At 36.2% G+C, this 22,772-nt stretch overlaps 1 protein-coding gene and 1 pseudogene across 1 annotated transcript; one reads left to right on the forward strand and one right to left on the reverse strand.

Moving 5' to 3' along the window:
- Positions 1-4,059: 4,059 nt before the first annotated feature.
- LOC149242282 (putative pectinesterase/pectinesterase inhibitor 51) lies at positions 4,060-16,331 on the reverse strand. Its single transcript, XM_089367668.1, has 3 exons — positions 15,702-16,331; positions 4,520-4,705; positions 4,060-4,395 (listed from the first exon to the last, which is right to left on the reverse strand). The coding sequence occupies exons 1-3, from the start codon at positions 16,228-16,230 to the stop codon at positions 4,172-4,174; spliced, it is 939 nt and encodes a 312-aa protein (XP_089223794.1). The 5' UTR covers positions 16,231-16,331; the 3' UTR covers positions 4,060-4,171.
- Positions 11,658-14,656, forward strand: LOC149242283 (uncharacterized; annotated as a pseudogene).
- Positions 16,332-22,772: the final 6,441 nt, after the last annotated feature.

A 22,772-nucleotide genomic window follows, 5' to 3' on the forward strand; every position in this document is an offset into this window, starting at 1 on the left:
ACTCACACAGCGAGATCGCGACTCCAGATTTTAGACAACCCCGAAGGCATCCATCTTCGAGCCCACAACAGATCTAATTAAAGCACCAATTTTATCTCAAATTTATATTGAATTCCTTAGCGAACAAGAAAATATTCTGATGCGAAATCACCTTTCCTTTTAGGATTAATGTTGTTGTAGTCTTGTCCTTGATTACACAAATGGCTTATGACGGATCTGCAATCTCATTCCTTTAGTGATGATGATGGCGGCTACGACTTGAATATTATAGCGAGCGATACATTCTAATTACCTCTGAAACAGCCGATGCATTCCTATGCTTAATTGCTGTGTTGAAACAATGACTACTCCCCTATGAGTTGTGACAGTGATAAAATCAGGATATCTCATCTGTGCCGAGGGCGTTCTTTGATGGCGCTGGGCAAAATGGAGAATGTGGCTGTGGTTTTGTTATTATAGTAGATAAAGACACAAGTTTTTCTATCTTTTGGAACGGAGGAAGAGGCACCAACAATTCGGCTGAGGCAATGGCCCTTGCTGGCCTTTTATACTTTTGTCTCTTTCTTAATCTTCAGGGGGTTTCTATCTATGGCGATTCAAAGATCATGGTGGAATATGTCAAAGGAAAAAACTCCATCTCCAGTCCTCACCTTTCTGGTTGGCTAAACAGGATAAAGTTCTATTGGAATCTTCTGAAGGAGGGCTCAATCCAACATATCTACAGGGATAATAATGTGCAGGCTGATACTCTGTCAAAGAAGGGTCTTCTCGAGGCCCCTGGTCAATGGCATCTTCAGGTCTCCGTGGAAAGCGAGATCTTCTTTATTCAGGATTTTTATCCTACTGATTTTTAATTCCGTCCTTGCAGGTCTTCAAATCTCTTCAGTTTTTGATGCCCCAGCATTACTCATCTACAGGCCTTTTAATATTAAGATGGGGTTCTTCTCCGGAACCTCTCCTTATAGCTCTCATTTTTGTTATGTCTGATTTGCATTGGCTGTCCGCATTTCTGATGCGGTTTATCTCCTTATGTGGACGATCTACTTGTGTGGATCCTTTTCCGTTTTCCTGTATCAGTCTCTTCAGTCTCTTTCAGTTTGCTGGGCGTTCCGGTTGTTCAGCACTGCCTCCCCAGTTTTTGCTTATGGTCTAATTTTGCTGATCCAGATCTCTTTACTGGGTCATATGTTTTTTGTTCTTCATCATGTATATGGGACTTTTTATATATCTTATATAAATACATAGTGCTTTTTCATCCTGAAAAAAAATTAAAAAAAAAAAAAAAAAAAAAATTCTCTGCAATAAAGTCTGCAACAATTTTTGGAAATTCCACCATACGGTTTTTCAACTGATTGAAACAACAAAATTTTCTCCACATTGAAATGTGAAGAGAATCCATGTGACACCCATATTTTGAAGCACAAGTCTTGATTAGAAGAAACCTGCAGTTTCTAAATTCCACGCTGCATAAAATATCTTGTTCATATGATACTGTAGCGAGCATCTACATACAACACTAATTGTTGATCAGTTTCAAAGTCACCCTCAGATTTCAATAATGGATTTGAGATCTAGATTTTGCGGCAAATTGTTGGATGTTTTCTTCGAAGATGGCCAAATTTCATCTTCCTCTTACACACAACATGCAAAAATACGCAAAAATATCTATAAAGACACAGATTTAACAACTAGTCTCAAAACAACAATCTGTTCTACTATATGAAAGAATAATACACTGTCCTATCTTATTCTTATTTACAAAGAATCCGTTGTTATGGTATTCACATTTTTTTGGCTTTCCCCAAGGCGAAAATAGACTCTGATACCATATTAGGAAATAGAAGAGAGAGCAGAGAGCAATTACACACAACACACATTTTATTTGATATTTTTATTGATCACCACAGATACAAATATATAAGACACACAAATTATTGACTTCAACACAACTAGAGCATCACTACAACTCATACATTGGAACTTCTAGACTAACTCTTTGTAACTCCTAATAACAACTACACATAACATGGAAGCATTACTTCCAACAAAATACTCTTAACAAGCACTTTAAAACTAGATCATTTTATTTCCTAATTTAGTTTATTCGAAATTTTTTGCACATTAACACACAACTTCAAATGTGAAAATAGACAATCCAGTTTGTTGCAGATATGAAAATGGAGTTAAACATATGACATGAAGAGAGGGGCAACACTCCAGCAAACCTAATTTTAACCCGAAGAAAGAGAAAGATTATGAATCCTCCAACTTACATGTATAATTTAATTCAGTAAGGGCATTGACATTTTCAGTGAAAATTCTACTTTATAGCGGTATATAGAAATAACTTCAAAGTATATCGAAATAACTTTTATGCGGAGTATTTAATTTTTTTTAATTGTAACTTCTTATTCATAAGGTATAAAGGAGATTTCAAAATTTGTTCGGCCAAAAAGGTTGTAATAAAATCTGCAATGGGTTACTGCCCTTTTTTTAGTTATAAAAACTAGTAATGGCACTGTTATACAAAATGAGTAAAGCAACAAAATACATGTGAAGTAATTAATTTTATTAAATAGGTTAATTAATTATTAATTTGAAGTGTTTAATTTTATTAAAAATGTTAATTATTTCTAATTATAAAAATTAGTAATAGCCTTGTTATACAAAATGACTAAAGCAACAAATCGCATTTGAAGTAACTAGCATTTGCACCAGATGTTGCAAAGGAAACGCCGTAAGGCATAAATTGAAAAATACAAATACAACAAAAGAATACTTTGATAAAGAATAAAAATATATTGAACGCTCAAATCAATGCCCCATTAACTGGAAACACTTAGTAGACATATTTATCAACATTAGGATTATACACAATGATCAAGAAATTTCCCATATACAAACAACAACTTCCACAACAACCTTTTGTCACATCCACATTTTAAGAAATGCCTTGGAACGTGATCGGAAACTTCCATATTGCCTTTTTCATTATGTAGATAAATCTTCCATATTGCTATTTTCATCACGAATATTGTTAGTTCATTGTTGTAAAGTGTTAGTGTGTTAAATTCAATACTATAAGTTCGACAAGCGAAAAACATTCCTCAATTAGCATAATATGCATTTTTCTCTCACCGTGTATTTTTCAGTCAAAGAGCACAAGTAACATATTAACATGTATTTTCCCTTCATTATTTTCATCATAGAGCCAAGAAATTTGATCTATAAAGTAACAAAAACATTTTGAAATAAGTTTAATATTTCAAGCCAGTGTCTAACCTATAAAGTAACAAAAACTTTTTGAAATAAATTTAATATTTTAAGCAATTGACTAACCTACTTTAATAATTGAAAAATTCTCAAAGATGAATTATACTCCATAATAAGAGAGCCAACATTGGAGCCCATACTTTCACTAAAACCAAAAGAAACACAACCACTTGTTAAGAAGAAATTCAAGTAATAATAATAAAACAAAAATAATAAACATTAAAGTATAAAATGGTATTTCCAACACACAGGTATAAATATACATGCTCTATGTCCATTGTTAGATTAAATGGGTGTGGAGAAAATTAGTAGAGAACCCAAAATTGTATTTCTAATTAGGAGAGGGGTGGAGAAATGCTTTAAATGCGGGTTGTTGTCATTCTAATGAAACCCTTTGCAAAGGGGATGTTAAGATTCTGAGAGAGAAGCTAGGCTTCGTAGAGAACACCTTCCTTGTTAAACATTCCCCTATTGTAACCAAAAGGAAAGGGCAAGAGAAACAATAATTAGGTTTTTGTTCACAAGTTGTATAAAATATATAGGTGCTATTGATGTCTGAGTGAATAATGGGAGAGATTATTTATGAAATTGTGATAAGGCGCACCTAGTTTTGTCAGAAAGAGGCATATTAATGACAAGTACATCACATTTAGGTAGCATTTCATCAAGATTTGTCTCCAATGTTGCTCCAGTTTCCTTTTCCAATTTGGGTCCAATAGAAAGACGATCGTGGTAAAGAAGCTTACAATTGAAGGGTTGTACAAAGGAACGCAATTCAATTCAACATCATGTAATGTTTATTATTATTAGGTTGAAATTTTGAAACAAACAGCATGCATGCATAAGAATTATGGAGCACTGATTTTTGAAAAGAAGTTTGCAACATCATGAAGTAGTACTAGATCCTAAGAATGAATACCTTCAAACGCTTAAGTAGTTCTTTGCCAATACGCCCTGCACCAATAGTACCAATAGTTTTCCCTTCTAGATCATATGACCTGTAAGAAATTGTTGCCACTTTCCAATCACCCTCAACGAGTTGCTTATATCCAGGCACAAAGTTTCGCATCAATATGAGAATGCGCATTAGCTCATCTTCTGCCACGGACACCACATTACTTGCTGTAAAAATTGTTGAAGAAGGTGTCAGTTAAATTATGAAGAATCATTGCAGAAACTTGTTCATACCAAAATGTCCATAGCGTGAACAGGGCAGTGACAAGCGGTATAATTTCAGAAATAGTACCTGTAACTTGTGCGACAGTCACAGCAGCGGCTGCTGCAACATTTAGATCAATGTGATCAGAACCAATACCAGCTGTCAAAAGAAGCTTTAAGTTCTTTGCCTTCTTGATCCTGTCTGTTGTCACATAGGCCGGGTGGAAAGGCATAGAAATCAAAACATGTGCATCAGGTATGTGCTTTTCAAGTTCTGCAAAGGAAATTAATTGTGTAACTTTAGTCCGTAGTGGGTTACAATTCTCAAATGTAAAAGCAAGCAAGCAATACACCTATGTTGCAGGAAACGTGGGGTAGGAGGGCGTTTCCGTACGGAAACGAGTACGAAATGCTGAAACGCGTTTGGTACGGCCCTGAAACGCGTTTCAGGCCGTACTGCCACGTTTCACGAAACTGAAACGTGGCCAGTACGGCCTGAAACGCGTTTCAGGGCCGTACGACCCACGTTTCAGCTTGTACTTGTGTTTTTTTTTTCATTTTTTTTGTTTTGTTTTTTGTTTTCTAATCTATTCTTACGTTAGCCTAGTGACTTCTAGTTGCTTCCAGATGCCTGTCTAAAGTTATAAAAGTGAACTTTTGCCCTAGTGTTGATATGCAGTTCATGGTAATGTTAAATTCTTAAAGTAAAAGTGATATTCTCCTTTATTTTTCATTTTCATCCTTTTACTTAAATTTTTAACATTACCATGAAATGACTCACGATGTTTGAGAGTGGTTTCACCCTCATTGGATTTCATATGGAGAAAGTAGAATTTTAGATCTCACTCAAAATCCAGCAGAATTATCTGTTTTTCAGGATTTCAGGATTGGGGGGGATTGCAATGTTTCCATTGGATTTTATCATGTACTAGGGTATGGAACTTGTATTTAATCGAGAGAACAAAGCCCTCTATGCAGGGGAGACTCCCAATAATCAAGAGAATGTAGGGTACTAGGGTATGAAACTTGTATTTAATTAAGAGCACTAAGGTCATTCGACTATGTAGGAGGAGACTCCCAATCAAGGACGAGACAAAAAATTAGAAATTTCTCATGGCTGATTTTGGATATTTCTATTTTCATTATGTGATTATTCATGAGTAAATGTGATGTAAATTTAGATACTTATAGTTTATGCATTGACAATTGACAATTTTATCATAATGTAATAAATTAGAATGTATCATATATGCTTTATGATTGCACATATTTCTTAAATGTCCATATATATATATATATATATATATATATATATATATATATATATATATATATATATATATATATATATATATTATATATATATTCGCGTTTCCCCGTTTGCAAAATTTGGGGAGGTCACGTTTCGTTTCGCTTCCCGTTTCGGAAACTCGTACCCGTTTCCCCGTTTCGTGCAATCTTGCAATACACTGATTTCGACGATCCATGGTAGCAAGAAGTAGGAAAGGGAAGGCATACTAGAAAAATAATAGATTGGATTGTGGATTAAACAACCACCCAACTTCAATTGTGAATAACCAGAAGTCATTTATGACTTGTTCGACAAGATATATATTCTGTAAATCTCTCTTTTTGAAGCAGCACATACAATACCATCTAGATTGATTATTATTCAGGATATGAGGAACAAAAGGAAGTCTAGGACATAAACTATTCATCCATATCCCATATCATTAACAACAACAAATAACACGATTTTATATCCCAAGGGGTGGGTGGCCCTTCACGGGAGAAAATCTCATTAAATACCTTGGGGTTACCAGCTGGTATTTCAGCGAGCAGTTGGTTACTACCCTTGTCGTCCATCCAGAAAAACTGGGAAGAGGGAGGAAATCTGCAAGGGGCTAGCAAGATGCTTGGAACGCCTAAACTGTGGGACAATATTTTTTCGGACCCGAAAAAGAAAGATGACACCAGGTGATGTGGAGTTGGAGTATGATGTTACTAGGTACCATATAATAATACCTTCCTCCCAGGTCAAAGAAAAAGCAGTGATGAAAGAACAAGGCTGGAAAGCGCTGTGGGCTGGCAATGGCAAGACCTAAGGGTCTAGATTCATCCTCTCCTCTCCTCACCAAGTCTATATAATGAAGCCACTCCAGAGAGAGATAATTACATGCTGCTGAAAAATCTTAGAGAGAGCTTTCTTTCTGTCCCTTAGGAATGACTTCATTATATAGACTTGGTGAGGAGAGGAGAGGAGGATGATTCCAGACCCTTTGTCCTAGTGAATTCAAAGTTTAGTACGAGTTCCCAAGCGATTAGATGAGGTAATTGAAAATTCAAACCTCTTCAAAGTGATCCCCTAAAAAATGAACAAATCTAAAAGGTTGACCAGGTCATTGCTGCTGAAGGGCATTAGGCAATCATTGCTCCTTGCAGTAAGGACAAGGGCGATGCATTGCTCCTTGTCAGTGTACAGGGAGCAATGAACCTGCTAATCTTTGCTTTTAAGGGAAGAAAAGTGGTGCTTCAGCAAGGTGACATCGTGGGACCCATTTTAAAACAAATGAACCATATTAAATTTAATCCAAAAGAAAATCGAAAAATCTAACCTTAGATTACATCTTCAGAAGCTTACCTTGCATCAATTGTCAGTCGTTGCTCTAGTGGAGAGAGCTTGCAGTTGAGATGTTGAGTAAACCTTCCCTGCTGTTGTAGCTGATTTGGAGATGATTTCACAGGGGAAACCATTTCTGTCTGAAAATGACATATACATACTTGTACAGTTATCAACAGAACCCCAGGATCCAATTTATAATTTTAGCTTATGACCTTGGAAATTATGCTCTACTGCGGTGTAACCTGAGGATCAAACTTGCAAAGCTCAATGCCTGTTAAATGACATTACAGGTGTCATGATGAAAGGTTCCAGATATTTTATCCTTAAAATGTAAAACTATCTTTAAATGTTTTCTATTTTAAATGCCTTAAGAGGACCGAATCTGCAGAAATAAATATTATAGTTCTCCTCTCTTGAACAACCCACAATCTAAAGAAAAGCATTGTTCTTGTTTTAGTAATTGACAGAGCGCATTCAAAACAATCTTGGATTTCAACTGTTCTCTTCTCCCATCTGAATTCTTGTTGATGATTTCTATATCAACATTTCCTAGCAAGCAATTTAATCTGGGTTGAACTTCAGTGGTGAAATTCTAATTCGTTGATTGGATATTTAAGCGTCATTTTCCATTTTGATTCCCTAGAAGGAGGTCTTGTCATCTATATCTGTACCTTTCTTCAGACTGTTATTAACTTTATCTAGCATGCAGGGCATTGGCATTGTGTTTTGGCATTTTCAGGCAACAGTTGTAAGCAACATGATGGGAAAGGCACACCTTCTGTCTGCATTCCTTGACTACAAGATTTGGACAAGTGATTAGACCCCTTTGGGCTCATTAAGAGGATCCATAAAAGAATCTGCAACTGTATCAAAGGTAGTTGCATCCATGACCAGACTTGCAGACCTTTGAGAGATCTACAAACTTTTGAGAGGGGTGCCAGTCCCTTAGGGATATATATTAATAATCCAACTTTTAAGGTCACAGCCAACCGAGACATCAAATTGATGTATAAGATCTTTTTGTTTGTGCGACAAGGGACCTACCTTTAAGTAGCCATTGGATCCTTCAGGCAGCCATTGTACTACTAAAATATACAAAAGCATACATAATCCACACTACTCTGGATTTTAACCGGAAGAAACACATGTTCTTAAGCTCTCACTGATCTTCTTCTAGAGCTGTACGTGGTGTCAAGTTGGCAGTCGCAGCAATCAACCGCATTTTGTACACAAGTCACCAAAAAAGAAGCCAGAGTCCTGGATAGAGAAAGTAGGTTGGCAAGCAGTCCCTGAAGCATTTTCTCAGGGAAACGGTTAATTTCCTGTTTTCTTGTTTCACACAAAATGTAATACTCAGCCGTTAACCCTTTACATGCTTAATGACTCTTAAGCAGTTTGTCTACCAATGTTTTGTACTTTCATCTTCGAAGTTTGAACTATAACATCTGGAAAGTTTTACAAGCTAGGAATCAAACCCAACCCAAGACCAAAGCTGCTCTTTGACTGTGCTACGTGCCATTTTCATGAAGACACGCTTAAGAGTTCGCTGTAGGAATGTGAATTGCATATTCAAAAATACCATCTTCCCTGCAATTTGAAGGCAAAGGAAAAGGGCCAACTTTTATAAAATAATATTAAAGAAGGGACTCAAGACACCAAACTTGATCATTGACAACCACTCTTTCAATAAAAGGACCATGGCATAAAACCATAAAGTTCAAAAAAGTTCTTGCTTTACTAAACTTTATTAATCCCTTTTGCATGATGAATCGTTTCTGCTCTTAAGATATTACATAGTTTACACTACCCCGTAGCAACAATAACATGTTGCACAAGCTAGTAGCCATGGAGCTTCAAAGCCTACGATGGAGACTCTTTTTCGACAACCAGGGTCAACACTTGGTCTAAAGACGATCTCCCGTACATAGTCAGGGATGCTTACTCAAAGCATTGAAATAAGAAGCCATCTCTTACAGTTCTAGCTGTATTGTGTCTATTTCCCTCTTACATAGACAGCCTGAACCTTTCTAGCTGTATTGTGTCTATGACTATTTCCCTCTTTCTTAGAGGCTGTAAAGCTCAGCTCATTGGATTTCGAGTAAAATTGACAAAAGCCAAAACACTATGTTATTTGGATAAACTGGAAATATGCATTTGGGATTTCTGAAGCTAAACTGGAAATATGTATTTGGGATTTCTGAAGCTGCACACTGAGTCCAGTATCCATATTAAATCATAAATGTACCAAATGCATGGATTTGATTCAATACACGCTTGGTGGGAGCAGGGGGCGTGGGGCAGTGGACACAACTCAGGTTGTAGAATACACCTCCATTTTGTTCTTGGAACTATCAAGGGATTCGGGAACCTACTTAGCTTAATGGGTATTTGCTTTTCAAATCAAAGAGGTTTTTTCTACTTCAGTAGGATTCCTTTGGTTCATAGGTCTAACACATGGAATTCAGGCATGTAAAATCAGCGAGGAATCACACCATCATTAAGCACAATACCATAACCAAACTCAGGCAAACAAAATTAATTTGGTATGAAGGAGAAGAAAGAGGAACCAGGACGAGTATTACCAACAGTTGAAAATATACAAAAGCATACATAATCCACACTACTCTGGATTTTAACTGGAAGAAACACATGTTCTTAAGCTCTCACTGATCTTCTTCTAGACCTGTACGTGGTGACAAGTTGGAAGTCGCAGCAATCAACCGCATTTTGTACACAAGTCACCAAAAAAGAAGCCAGAGTCCTGGATAGAGAAAGTAGGTTGGCAAGCAGTCCCTGAAGCATTTTCTCAGGGAAACGGTTAATTTCCTGTTTTCTTGTTTCACACAAAATGTAATACTCAGCCGTTAACCCTTTACATGCTTAATGACTCTTAAGCAGTTTGTCTACCAATGTTTTGTACTTTCATCTTCGAAGTTCGAACTACAACATCTGGAAAATTCTAACACATGGAATTCAGGCATGTAAAATCAGCCAGGAATCACACCATCATTAAACACAATACCATAACCAAACTCAGGAAAACAAAATTAACTTGGTATGAAGGAGAAGAAAGAGGAACCAGGACGAGTATTACCAACAGTTGAAAATATACAAAAGCATACATAATCCACACTACTCTGGATTTTAACCGGAAGAAACACATGTTCTTAAGTTCTCACTGATCTTCTTCTAGACCTGTACGTGGTGTCAAGTTGGCAGTCGCAGCAATCAACCGCATTTTGTACACAAGTCACCAAAAAAGAAGCCAGAGTCCTGGATAGAGAAAGTAGGTTGGCAAGCAGTCCCTGAAGCATTTTCTCAGGGAAACGGTTAATTTCCTGTTTTCTTGTTTCACACAAAATATAATACTCAGCCGTTAACCCTTTACATGCTTAATGACTCTTAAGCAGTTTGTCTACCAATGTTTTGTACTTTCATCTTCGAAGTTCGAACTACAACATCTGGAAAATTTTACAAGCTAGGAATCAAACCCAACCCAAGACCAAAGCTGCTCTTTGACCGTGCTACGTGCCATTTTCATGAAGACACGCTTAAGAGTTCGCTGTAGGAATGTGAATTGCATATTCAAAAATACCATCTTCCCAACTTTCAGGTGATGACTCTGATATGCAAAATGATGAAGAAGCTATTGTCTATAGAGGGAGCTTCAAGAATGGATACAACATTGGAAATACTCCAAACCAAATTTATTGTAAAAATCCAAAGCATGTTTCGATGGATTTGACAAAAAATTCTCATGTGGTTGGAGAATATAACCCAAATTCTTTCATAAGAAATGATAATAATGTTATAGTGCATTCATGGTCAACACAATATCCAGCTCCTATTTCAAGGACTCTACCCACTCATGTAGGTAAATCTTCCTCATTGCAAAGGATTCAAACAGCTAGTGTCATATTGTCTGCACTTGATAAGCCTATGCAGACATTATCTGTCACAGATTCTGGTCAACATGGAATGCCTTCTAATGAAACAAATGCAGGACAAACTTCAAATTTTTGGGTGCAACCTAGTGATATTCAAGGTTTAAAAAGACAACTTGTCCACATTCTCAATATATATAGAGGAAGTATGCTTCTTGTACATGTTCCATCTGAATATCAAAAGGTCTTTGGCAGACCTCTATATTTATTGGAGTATGGTTCTTATAATCTAGTTAATTTGATAGAAAAGATGCATGATGTCTTCACCACATCATTGAAAGAAAAGGAAACAATAAGTTTGTGTCTTTAAGAGAGTTATCAAACAAGTTCATACAAGGTAATATAAAAATGAACTCTTCTACCAATGATTCAAGAGATGTGCTTAGGAAGAAAGAACATACTGGAAAGTTAGAGAAGGGAAAAGTTTAAAGGAGTCCAAGAATTCACAGATTTAGGTGCTTGTAATGACCTATGTGATGACTTTGATGCATATGGCATAGAAGTGAAAATGGCTTCACATTGAGATGGAGGTTCAGATGATGGAAGTTGAAGTGAACAAGATGACGAAGATGGGGATGGAGAGATGATCCTCCAAGGAGATTTGAATGTTGATGAATATGCAGCATAAGCAAGCCTAGAAATATTCAAACGAGAACCGCATGGGATTTTGGTAAGCCATTCATGTGCAATTCTGCTGCCAAATTTTTCAACACTGGACTAACAAAGATACACCGAAGATCTTGATTACAATGTATTTGGTGTTTAATAACTTGAAGCACTAATTCAAAAATTCATAGATGTTGCAATTGTGATGGAGGAACGCGACATTAAAAGGAAATTCGTTGTTGCTGACGGTGGTTCTAAAGTTTATTAAAATTAACAATCCACCGATGTTGCAGTCACCATTCTTTGTCTAGATGTAAGTATCAAATCTTAATGTCTCAGGATAGATGATTTCAAACTATTTAGAGCATTGTCAAAATACATTTTTTAAAGAGTTAACTAAGCAAGTAATTGACATCTTGATTCTCAACAGCATTTTGAAGTTCTTGGCTTCTCAAGAGTTTGAAGCTGTTTCTAAAAAGAAAATGCTAGAGTTATGGAACAAAGCTCTAAATGATATTGAGAATTACAGGTTTGTAATTTATCTATAGCGACATATAAATATGCAGAGTAGAGGTTATGGTTTGCATTTTGGAAGATGTAATTTATATATTGTATTGAGGAATTCTTATTACAAATATATAAGATGAAATGAGAGCTTTTATATTGTGAGAAAGTTGAAGGTTGACATAATGATTTTGTTTTTTAGTCTCTTGTGATGTGATTCTAGCAACATGACTTGTTTGATTACTGATCAATTTTATTTCATGACTTGTTATTAACTAATGCAGGATGTACAGGACATGTGACCCCATAAAGATGATATTTCCCATTTTCTGAACAGATTATATAAACGTATTTGAAAGGAACAGAATTTCCTGATTTCCAAATAAACCTGGACTTTGACCTTCTGAGGATATATTTGGGGATTTTCTGTTTCAGGTCTCCGCAACATGGTTTTGGTTTCCTCTCAGTGCATAGGTCCACATTAGTATTGTTCTAGTAGTGGGCATGTGTTCATGAGACAAAATTGTCTGGGGTCAGCTTGTTTAAATGCATCTTTCGGGCAATGGCATTTTTGAATGTGCAAGATGCGTAAAAGTTATATTGCAAAATAGATATGGCTCGTCTTTCAAGCTTGATGAAGTTCCTTAAGAAAATTGCAGATAATACTATCCCATGTGTTACTGGTCACTGAATAAGTACTGGTTAATAAAGTCGGAGGATATTTCTAAATTGGGATATTGAAAATTGCCCTATTCCTGGGGAAGTCCATCCAGAGGATGTAGCAGGTAATATTAGGATGGCTCTTGGGTTGCATCCAATGGTTACAGGTGTTGTCACTATGCTCTCGGCATTATGGAGATTTTAATAATTTTCCTCCAAGACTGAGAGAAGGCTGTCAAAAGACTGGAGTCAACCTCATTGACCTTCCCAATGGAAGGAAAGATGCAGCATATAAATCGATTTTAGTGTATATGTTTTCATTTTCTCTTGATAATCATCTTCCCTCTACCATTTTATTGATTTCATGAGATGTTTATTTTTCTCTTGCTTTGCACAAACTAGGGAAATGGGGGTATACAATTGTTCTTGCATTTCCAGATGGAGTGGGTGTCTCTTCTTCACTACACAATGATGGTCGATTTGTGTGGGATTAACCATGTTTGGCTTGAGGTGAAGGTCTTGTTCCAGCAAAATCCTTGTCTCTAGCACCCGATTTCACTTTTTATCATGTTGGTTGTCTTTCAGGTGATGACTCTGTTATGCAAAATGATGAAGAATCTACTGTCTATAGAGGGAGCTCCAAGAATGGATACAATATTGGAAATGCTCCAAACCAAATTTATTATATAAATCCAAAGCATGTTTCGATGGATTGGACAAAAACGCCTCATTTGGTTGGAGAATATAACCCAAATTATTTCATAAGAAATGACAATAATGTTATAGGAATGCATTCATGGTCAACACAATATCCAACTCCGATTTCAAGGACTCTACCCACCCATGCAGGTAAATCTTCTTCATTGCAAAGGACTCAAACATCTAGTGTCATATTGTCTGCACTTGATAAGCCTATGCAGACATTATCTGTCACAGATTCTGGTCAACATAGAATGCCTTCTAATGAAACAAATTCAGGACAAACTTCATATTTTTGGGTCCAACCTAGCGATATTCAAGGTTTAAAGAGACAACTTGTCCACATTCTCAATATATATAGAGGAAGTATGCTTCTTTACATGTTCCATCTGAATATCAAAAGGTCTTTGGCAGACCTCTATCTTTAGTGGAGTATGGTTCTTATAAGCTAGTTAATTTGATAGAAAAGATGCATGATGTCTTCACCATTGAAGGAAAAGGAAACAATAAGTTTTTGTTTTTAAGAGAGTTATCAAACAAGTTCATGCAAGGTAAAATATAAATGAACTCTTCTACCAATGATTCAACAGATGTGATTAGGAAGAAAGAACATAATGGAAAGTTAGAGAAGGGAAAAGTTTAAAGGATTCCAAGAATTCACAGATCTAGGTGCTTGTAATGACCTACATGATGACTTTGATCCATATGACATAGAAGTGAACATGGCTTCACATTCAGATGAAGGTTCATATGATGGAAGTTGAAGTGAACAAGATGACGAAGATGGGGATGGAGAGATGATCCTCCAAGGAGATGTGAATGTTGATGAATATGAAGCATAAGCAAGCCTAGAAATATTCAAACAAGAACTGCAGGGGCTTTTGGTAAGCCATGCCTGTGCAATTCTGCTGGCAAAATTTTCAACACTGTACCGACAAAGATACACCAAAGATCTCGGTTACCAGGTATTTGCTGTTAAATAACTTGAAGCACTAATTCAAAAATTTAGAGATGTTACAATTGTGTTGGAGGAACGCGACATTAAAAGGAAATTCGTTGTTGCCAACTGTGGTTCTAATGTTGATTAAAACTTACAATCCACTGATGCTGCAGTCGCCATTCTTTGTCCAGATGTAAGTGTCAAATCGTAATGTCTCAGGATAGATGATTTCAAACTATTTAGAGAATAGTCAAAATACATCTTTCAAAGAGTTAACTAAGCAAGTAATTGACAAGTTCCCTGCAATTTGAAGGCAGAGGAAAAGGGCCAACTTTTATAAAATAATATTAAAGAAGGGACTCAAGACACCAAACTTGATCATTGACAACCACTCTTTCAATAAAAGGACCCTGGCATAAAACCATAAAGTTCAAAAAAGTTCTTGCTTTACTAAACTTTATTAATCCCTTTTGCATGATGAATCGTTTCTGCTCTTAAGACATTACATAGTTTACACTACCCCGTAGCAACAATAACATGTTGCACAAGCTAGTAGCCATGGAGCTTCAAAGCCTACGATGGAGACTCTTTTTCGACAGCCAGGGTCAACACTTGGTCTAAAGACGATCTCCCGTACATAGTCAGGGATGCTTACTCAAAGCATTGAAATAAGAAGCCATCTCTTACAGTTCTAGCTATATTGTGTCTATTTCCCTCTTACATAGACAGCCTGAACCTTTCTAGCTGTATTGTGTCTATGACTATTTCCCTCTTTCTTAGAGGCTGTAAAGCTCAGCTCATTGGATTTCGAGTAAAATTGACAAAAGCCAAAACACTATGTTATTTGGATAAACTGGAAATATGCATTTGGGATTTCTGAAGCTAAACTGGAAATATGTATTTGGAATTTCTGAAGCTGCACACTGAGTCCAGTATCCATATTAAATCATAAATGTACCAAATGCATGGATTTGATTCAATACATGCTTGGTGGGAGCAGGGGCGTGGGGCAGTGGACACAACTCAGGTTGTAGAATACACCTCCATTTTGTTCTTGGAACTATCAAGGGATTCGGGAACCTACTTAGCTTAATGGGTATTTGCTTTTCAAATCAAAGAGGTTTTAACTACTTCAGTAGGATTCCTTTGGTTCATAGGTCTAACACATGGAATTCAGGCATGTAAAATCAGCCAGGAATCACACCATCATTAAACACAATACCATAACCAAACTCAGGCAAACAAAATTAACTTGGTATGAAGGAGAAGAAAGAGGAACCAGGACGAGTATTACCAACAGTTGCAGAGTCATATGTAGTGGGAACACCAGGCAAGGACGGCACACTCATAGACCCCCTGATCACAGTCCTATCCATGCCATCGCCCACAAACATGATATTAGTCTTATTGGGAGGAATCCTAACGATCTCCTCATAAACCCCAGCCTTGATACGTATCACAAATCTCCGTTCAGAATAATCCGGTGCACTGTTCACAGCTTGTTGAATGCTCATGGAGGATTCATCCTTCGAAACAGTAACGTCGGGAACCAATTCATTTACCTCTGATACACCCAAAATTTTATTGAAATGATGGGAATAATCTGCAGTGCTAGATAAATTCAATGATCTCTCCGTTTTGGGAGGCCTCCATATGACCATATTCTTCCCGTAAGTATCCAGAGCATCGACCATGCTTAGAGCATTACTAGTGAAGTTCATAACTATAATGAGTTCTTGCATGGATCTTCCAACTGCCTGGGTAGTATTAACATATTTGAGAGCCGAATTGCAGTCATTCTGACGACTCAGCGCTGCGCTCATCCAGATCGAAACTCCAGCGTAGCCATCAATTCTGACGACTCAGCGCTGCGCTCATCCAGATCGAAACTCGAGCGTAGCCATCACTACTGTCTGCGAAGGGTTTAGAGCGGGTAATCTCTCCAGCATGAGATAAACAGGGAGTTCAACCAGCACATGCAAGGTTAACCGATTAAAATTCCAACTATAATGATCTGATCCAACGGTACAATCTCTTTTAATCGTCTAACATATCAGATCAATGGTCGAAAATAGGACACGGTAGCATATAAGGGAGTTCTTCCCAGAGGAAAACGCCTTACGGCGTAATTAATTTTATTAAAAAGGTTAATTAATTATTAATTTGAAGTACTTAATCTTATTAAAAAAGCTAATTAATTAGTAATTTGAAATACTTAATCTTATTAAAAAAGTTAATTGTTAAAAGTAGTCACAACTCTTTTTTATTGAGTAGGAATTTAGCTAAAAATAAATAATTTTGGAAGTAATTAATTTTATTAAAAAAGCTAATTAATTATTAATTCGAAGAATATAATCTTATTTAAAAAGTTAACTTTTAAAGGTGGTCACTACTATTTTTATTGAGTAAGAATTTAGCCAAAAATAAATAATCTTTTGGATTTCTGGATATTTTGATTAGTTTTTAAGTTTTATATTTATTTTTTAAAATAATTTAACTTATCAAAAATTGAAAAAAACGAAAAAGTGTGAAACTTTGTGTAATATTATTAAAAGCAAAAATAAATTAATAAGTAAATAAATTGATTTCTTTTCTTAAATTCACTGATTTAGTATTTTTTGTCCTTGAAATAAGAATTTTGCATATACTTTTTAAACAATACAAAATTGTTAAGAACAAAATCTATACTTAAAAAAATGATTTATCTAACTCTTTTTTCTAGTATTTTTATTTAACTAGCGTAGTGAACTCTAGATCTATCAAGCTTGAGAGGATCAAATCTCTTTGCAAAGAAATTTGATATTCAAAGAGATTTGATCCTCTCGGTGCTCGATAGATCCACAGTTAAGATAGATCTAGGCTAGTTTTATTTCATCCTTTAAATACGCTCTATTTCACATGAATACCATGGGTCAATACTATAGGTTCTCATAAACCTGGAGCTCAGAACCATGAGACGAAGCCAGCTTTACTTTATTATTTTAAAGTAGAATTATTTTTATTTTGTTTCGACTTAGTAAAAAACCACTAGTAGCTTGACCAAGTCAGGTTTACTTTATTATTTTAAAGTTATTTTTATTTTAATGTAGAGTTATTTTTAATGTAGGGTTCCAACATCTCTATTATACTAAGTTGGAGAGCACCTCTTTGCGCAATTATCAATAATTAATGAGTGGATGGTAGGGATTTAAGCTATGCAAATCAAAGGTTGAGATTTATCTCCAAAATAGTTATGTTTGTTTGTTTGTTTGTTTGTTTGTTTGTTTGTTTTTTTTTTTTTTTTTTTTTTTTCTCTTTTAATTAAATTGAATATTTGAAAAAAAAATGTAATATGAACAAGTGTCATATGAAATGGATTATGGTGTTTTTAGGCATATGATATTGATAAGCCATTGTATAGGCCCATGGTATTGTAACAAATCCTATTTAGTGCATCCAAAGACGCATTTTACAAAGAAATATGAGGGAAATGTGTTATTCCGTAAACATGTAGTTGATCAATGTCCTTCTTAAAATAATAATAAAATACTCTCTAAATAAATAGAAAAGCAGTGTGGGCTATAATAATAAAAAAAATGAATATGCATGTTTAATTAGTTTTAATTAAAAGTATTATAAAACATCAATAATCTTATCCTCACTATGGTCACTTGATATGTTGTTGATATTACAACCCAATGTGGTAAAAATATTTCACTCACTCTCAATCATAAATAAAATATTTTAATGTCCACATGACAATATAATTTCATGTAAACTTTAAAAGGAGATAAAGATATGTTGTTGATATTACAACGCAATGTGGTAAAAGTATTTCACTCATTCCCAATCATAAATAAAATATTTCAATGTCTACATGACATAATATAATTTCATGTAAAATTAAAAAAGAGACAGTGATTAGAAGTAAAAAAAAAACATGTTTAAACCTTATACTTTTCAAAAATATTTGAACATGGATTTAAATCAACTTAGATCCATCATAACTTTGGATCTATCCAACACAGAGAGGGATCAAATCTCTCGAGGTGCAAACTTCTTTTTTGAGTGCAAAACTTGAAGAAAAGTTTGCACCTCCAGAGATTTGATCCCTCTCAGCACTTGACAGATCTGGAGTTAAGATGGATCTAGGCTATTTTTAAGAGTGTACGACCAAAAAAATCTAATGAACATATGATTAATTTTATTAATAATATGTAAATTCATCTAATATTAATATAATCATTTATATGCTAAATGCCTCATACTAATCCGGTCATTTTAATTTTAAATTTGCTTAGTTACCTTAGTTTGTTGAGATGATAAATATTGTTAATAATTTTAATGATGAATTAAAAAAAAAAAAAAAAAAAAATTGAATGTAAAGTGACAATGTAATAGTGTTGAATGATAGAAAATGTGAATAATACAAATATACTCAATTATAAATAGTCTTCACTGTGATTAATCTCAAATTATTTTCTTCTTTTTTCCCCGCGGAAAAATCGTAATTTTCTATTAATTGGAAAATTACATGTTGTATATGCCTAAAGGCATATGTTGTATGTTGTGGCCATATCCTTCAAGAAATATAGGTCTGTACAAAAATTACCAAGAGATGGTATACACTCATTGTTCAGTAAAAAGTTTTATACAAAAATATATAATGCATAGATAACTCATATGTATTGAAGTATAATAGCTGTAAAATTAGGTCCTATTGACCCTCTGATGAAACTGATCGATGTATGGCCTGTGGTAGTATTGAAAATGCTTTAGCTGCCTTTGTTCTTGAATTAACCATAAACCTCTGGGCCGGTTCGAGGCCTCCTTGGATAGTTTATCTGCAACCTGATTGCGTTCCCTGTAAATGTGTAGACAAGAAATATGATCAACTTGTGTTTTTAATTGCATGGCATCATCCAATATGTTCCTGAGTGAATGCACATGACATGCAGATGTGTTATTGAACCAATTTATGATGATTTTGGAGTCCTCGAAAATATGTAATTGTTTGCATTCATGAGCCAAAACAAAATGTAATAGTTGTCTGAGTGAGATGAGTTCAGCAAAGTTATTGGTACCAACACCCAAACCCATTCGGATACAGTAAGAATGATTGTCTGATAGGTGAAATAAAATGCCCCCCCCCACCCAACATCCTTGTTCTTGGGCAGATCTGTCAAAATAGGCCCAAGGTTGATTACGGTTAATAGCTTAAGGTATCACAGAACAGGTAGGTGGAGTATGGTCATCATCGGGTACCTCATGAAATGCATTGATAATCTGTGCAATTACTAATGGCCACCAAATTTCTTTGTTGCTGAAGATGATATGGTTCCTGTTTAACCAAATAGACCAACATATAATCAATGGGAGATTTTGATTTTTCATATTTGTGGACCCAACCCACCATTGGTTCCATGCATCCAAGATATTATGACCAAACCAACATTGTGTGATAGCCAGTGAGGAGAGGACTTGTTCCCATATGTGACTAACAGTGGAACAAAGAAGGAAGAGATGCTCATTCGATTCCTCAGCTTGATGGCATATGACACACCAGTTCAGACCATAGTGGGATCGTTTCATCAGGTTTACTCCAATAGGGGTCTTATTCATTATAACATTCCACATAAATAGTCGGGTTCGAGGGGGATCCTTAAGTTTCTGAAGATATCTCTGCGACCCCTCCAAAGTAGGTGGCTTGTGTGCAGCGAGTATGATAGGGTATCCTTCCTTGGGGGAGTATACTCCATGTGCTGCATGTGCCCAAATGAGCTCGTCATCATAATTTGTTATGCGTACATGTGATTTGATCAATGCAGTGATGTATCCCTCCCAGTCTTGCAACCACTGGTCAGGTATTCCAAGATAAGTTGTTGATTTCCATGCCGGCAAGAAAATAGTGGAGTTCTCCGAGTCTGCAATATGATCAATCGTGGCAATGCCCCTATCATTAAGAAAAAATATGAGTTCAGGCGGAAGGCGATACATATTGCCACAACCAGTCCATGGGTCCAAGCTGATGCGAACTGGTGTGCTTGCTTTAATGTGCCAGGTAAGGTCGTTCCTGATGGTAGGAAGAGTGTGAAGAACGAACCGCCAGATAATCAGAATTCCTTGTCTGTGCCATGTAGGGAGTCGTATCCATTCCATAAAGTGTAGCGGCCATATGTATTTATATAATACCACCTCTTTCCATAGACTACGGGAGTTAAGAATGAGCCATCCCATTTTGGAAGCTAGTGCATGTGCAAATGATGGAATGTCTTTTAGTCCCCATCCTCCCCATTCCTTGGGCAATGCAATATGACTCCATCTCACCCAGGCAAACGACTTCCCTTCCTTGTGACCATTCCAAAGGAATTTACAACAAATTTTTTGGATTTGAGAAAGTATACCTTGAGGAATCCATGCCAAGGACATCCAATATACTGGTATAGCTTCCAATACAGATTTAATAAGTACCAATCTCCCTGCTCTGGATAAGAATCTGTGATTCCAGTTGAGAAGTCTTTTTTCCACCTTGGCCACAAACCAGATCCAGTTTGTTATTTAATACCCATGATATTTGATACGAAACCCTAGGTATTTAAGTCCGTCCTCCAATAGGTGGCTTTGAAAAGGGAACTTTTGATATGCATATCGAGTTTCCTGTGGAGAGCACGCCGAGAAAGTAATGGATGACTTTAGCTTGTTAGTTTCCATCCCAGTGGCAACACTAAAAAGTATCATGAGATCATAAAATGTAGAGAATTCCCAAATGCCACCATTAAGGAAGATAAGCACAACATCTACAAATAGGAGATGAGAGATTGTACACTGAACTGTGATCTTGAGTCTTTGTATGTGCCCTTCTCTTCTTTCCTGCAATATCAATTTGCTTAGACCTTCCATAATGAGCAGAAATAGGAGGGGATGAAGGGGGAATCCTTGTCTGAGACCACGCTCAGCATGGAAGAAATTGGAGGCAGAACCATTGATAAGAACACTGAAATATACAGTAGAAATGAAGCACATGATCCATTGAATGAAAGAGAGGGGGAAGCCTAAATGTGTGAGGAGCATTCTAAGATAAAGACAGCTTACCCGATCAAAATCCTTAGAGAGATCAATTTTGAGAATGGCTCCTTTTAAATGCTTCATCTTAATGGAGTGAAGAGCTTCCTGAGCAGTACCAATAGCTTCATGTATTTGTCGATTGTGCAAAAAGGAAAATTGCTCGGAAGAAATATGAGCAGAGAGGATAGGTTTGATATGGCTGGCAACAATCTTGGATAGACAGTTGCAGAGGGAAATGAGCTGAAAATAATTGAAATATTGAGGAGAGTCTACCTTGGGAATGAGGGAAATGGAGGTAGAATTTATAGCTCCATACATGTGACCTGTGGTTCTGCATTCCTCCACCACCTTAAGAATGTTCAGTCTGATAATCTCAAAAAAGGCTAGATAGAATTCAACTGACCATCCATCTAGTCCAAGATTTTTATCCTTCTTGAACCATTTAAGTGTACTTTCTAGTTCCCCCATAGTTACTGGCTTAGTAAAATCTTATGTTGCTTCATGGTCGACGAATCGAGGGAATATTCTAGAAATGTGGATAATTTCAACAAGAGAGGCCCCAGGTGGAGCCTTGAAAAACTGATGAAAGTGTGAAGTTCCAGATGAGCTAGTTGTTGAAAGGTGTTTGCAAACTGTCCATGATCAATAGGCATCTTCCATATAGTGTTACAAGCTTGTCTCCCCTTCGCAAAATTATGGAAGAATTTAGTATTATCATCCCCAGCCTTTAGCCAGATGGCTTTACTCCTAAGTCGCCATGTCTCCTCTCGTTCTTTGAGTATTTTGGTCCTTTGAGCCTCTAAATTAGTGAGTGTGTTTGTAGCTTCTTCAAAGGAGAAACCCCATCCCTTCTCATCCATCAGTTCAACCAGATTATCCTCTATAATGCACAATGTCTGATCATCTCAAGCGTTTTTGGTTTTTTCCCATTGAATAGATAGGCTCTTAAGTTCAATGAGATTGTGACAAAAACCTTCTGCCATAGTCCGCCCCTAAGTAAGTGGGTGAGATCGTTAGAAATCAATGACCAATTTGTGATGATCAGGGTCCATCAGCCAATTTGAGTTCAGTTTAAATGGTGCTCTAGGTTTTTGAAAGGGTCTTGCCAACTCCAGGTAGATAGGGGAATGGTTAGAGAAACCACCAGATCCTACCCGTTGTCGGAAGTTTGACAGGGTGCCTAGCAAGTGTTCCTTAATGAGGAAACGATCCAATCACCAGGACAGAGCTGCATCTCCTATTCTTCTATTACGCCAGGTCGGTTGCTTCTTATTCATGGGGATATCAATCAAATGGTGTTGCTCCATAAAATCTGATAGGG

Source organism: Pinus tabuliformis, chromosome 8 (genome assembly GCF_031772625.1).
Source record: "Pinus tabuliformis cultivar Carrire ecotype Pingquan chromosome 8, CPIR1, whole genome shotgun sequence".
Classification (NCBI taxonomy): domain Eukaryota; kingdom Viridiplantae; phylum Streptophyta; class Pinopsida; order Pinales; family Pinaceae; genus Pinus; species Pinus tabuliformis.

Bases quoted from the DNA above. Each gene is read 5' to 3' on its own strand.
- LOC149242282 (XM_089367668.1), bottom strand. From the start codon at position 16,230: ATGAGCGCAGCGCTGAGTCGTCAGAATGACTGCAATTCGGCTCTCAAA. The intron at 4,706-15,701 runs GTAATACTCGTC...TTTCCTTTGCAG, and splicing joins ATATGACTCTGCAACTGTTG to AACTTGAAAAGCACATACCT. The intron at 4,396-4,519 runs GTACTATTTCTG...CAATTTTTACAG, and splicing joins GACTGTCGCACAAGTTACAG to CAAGTAATGTGGTGTCCGTG.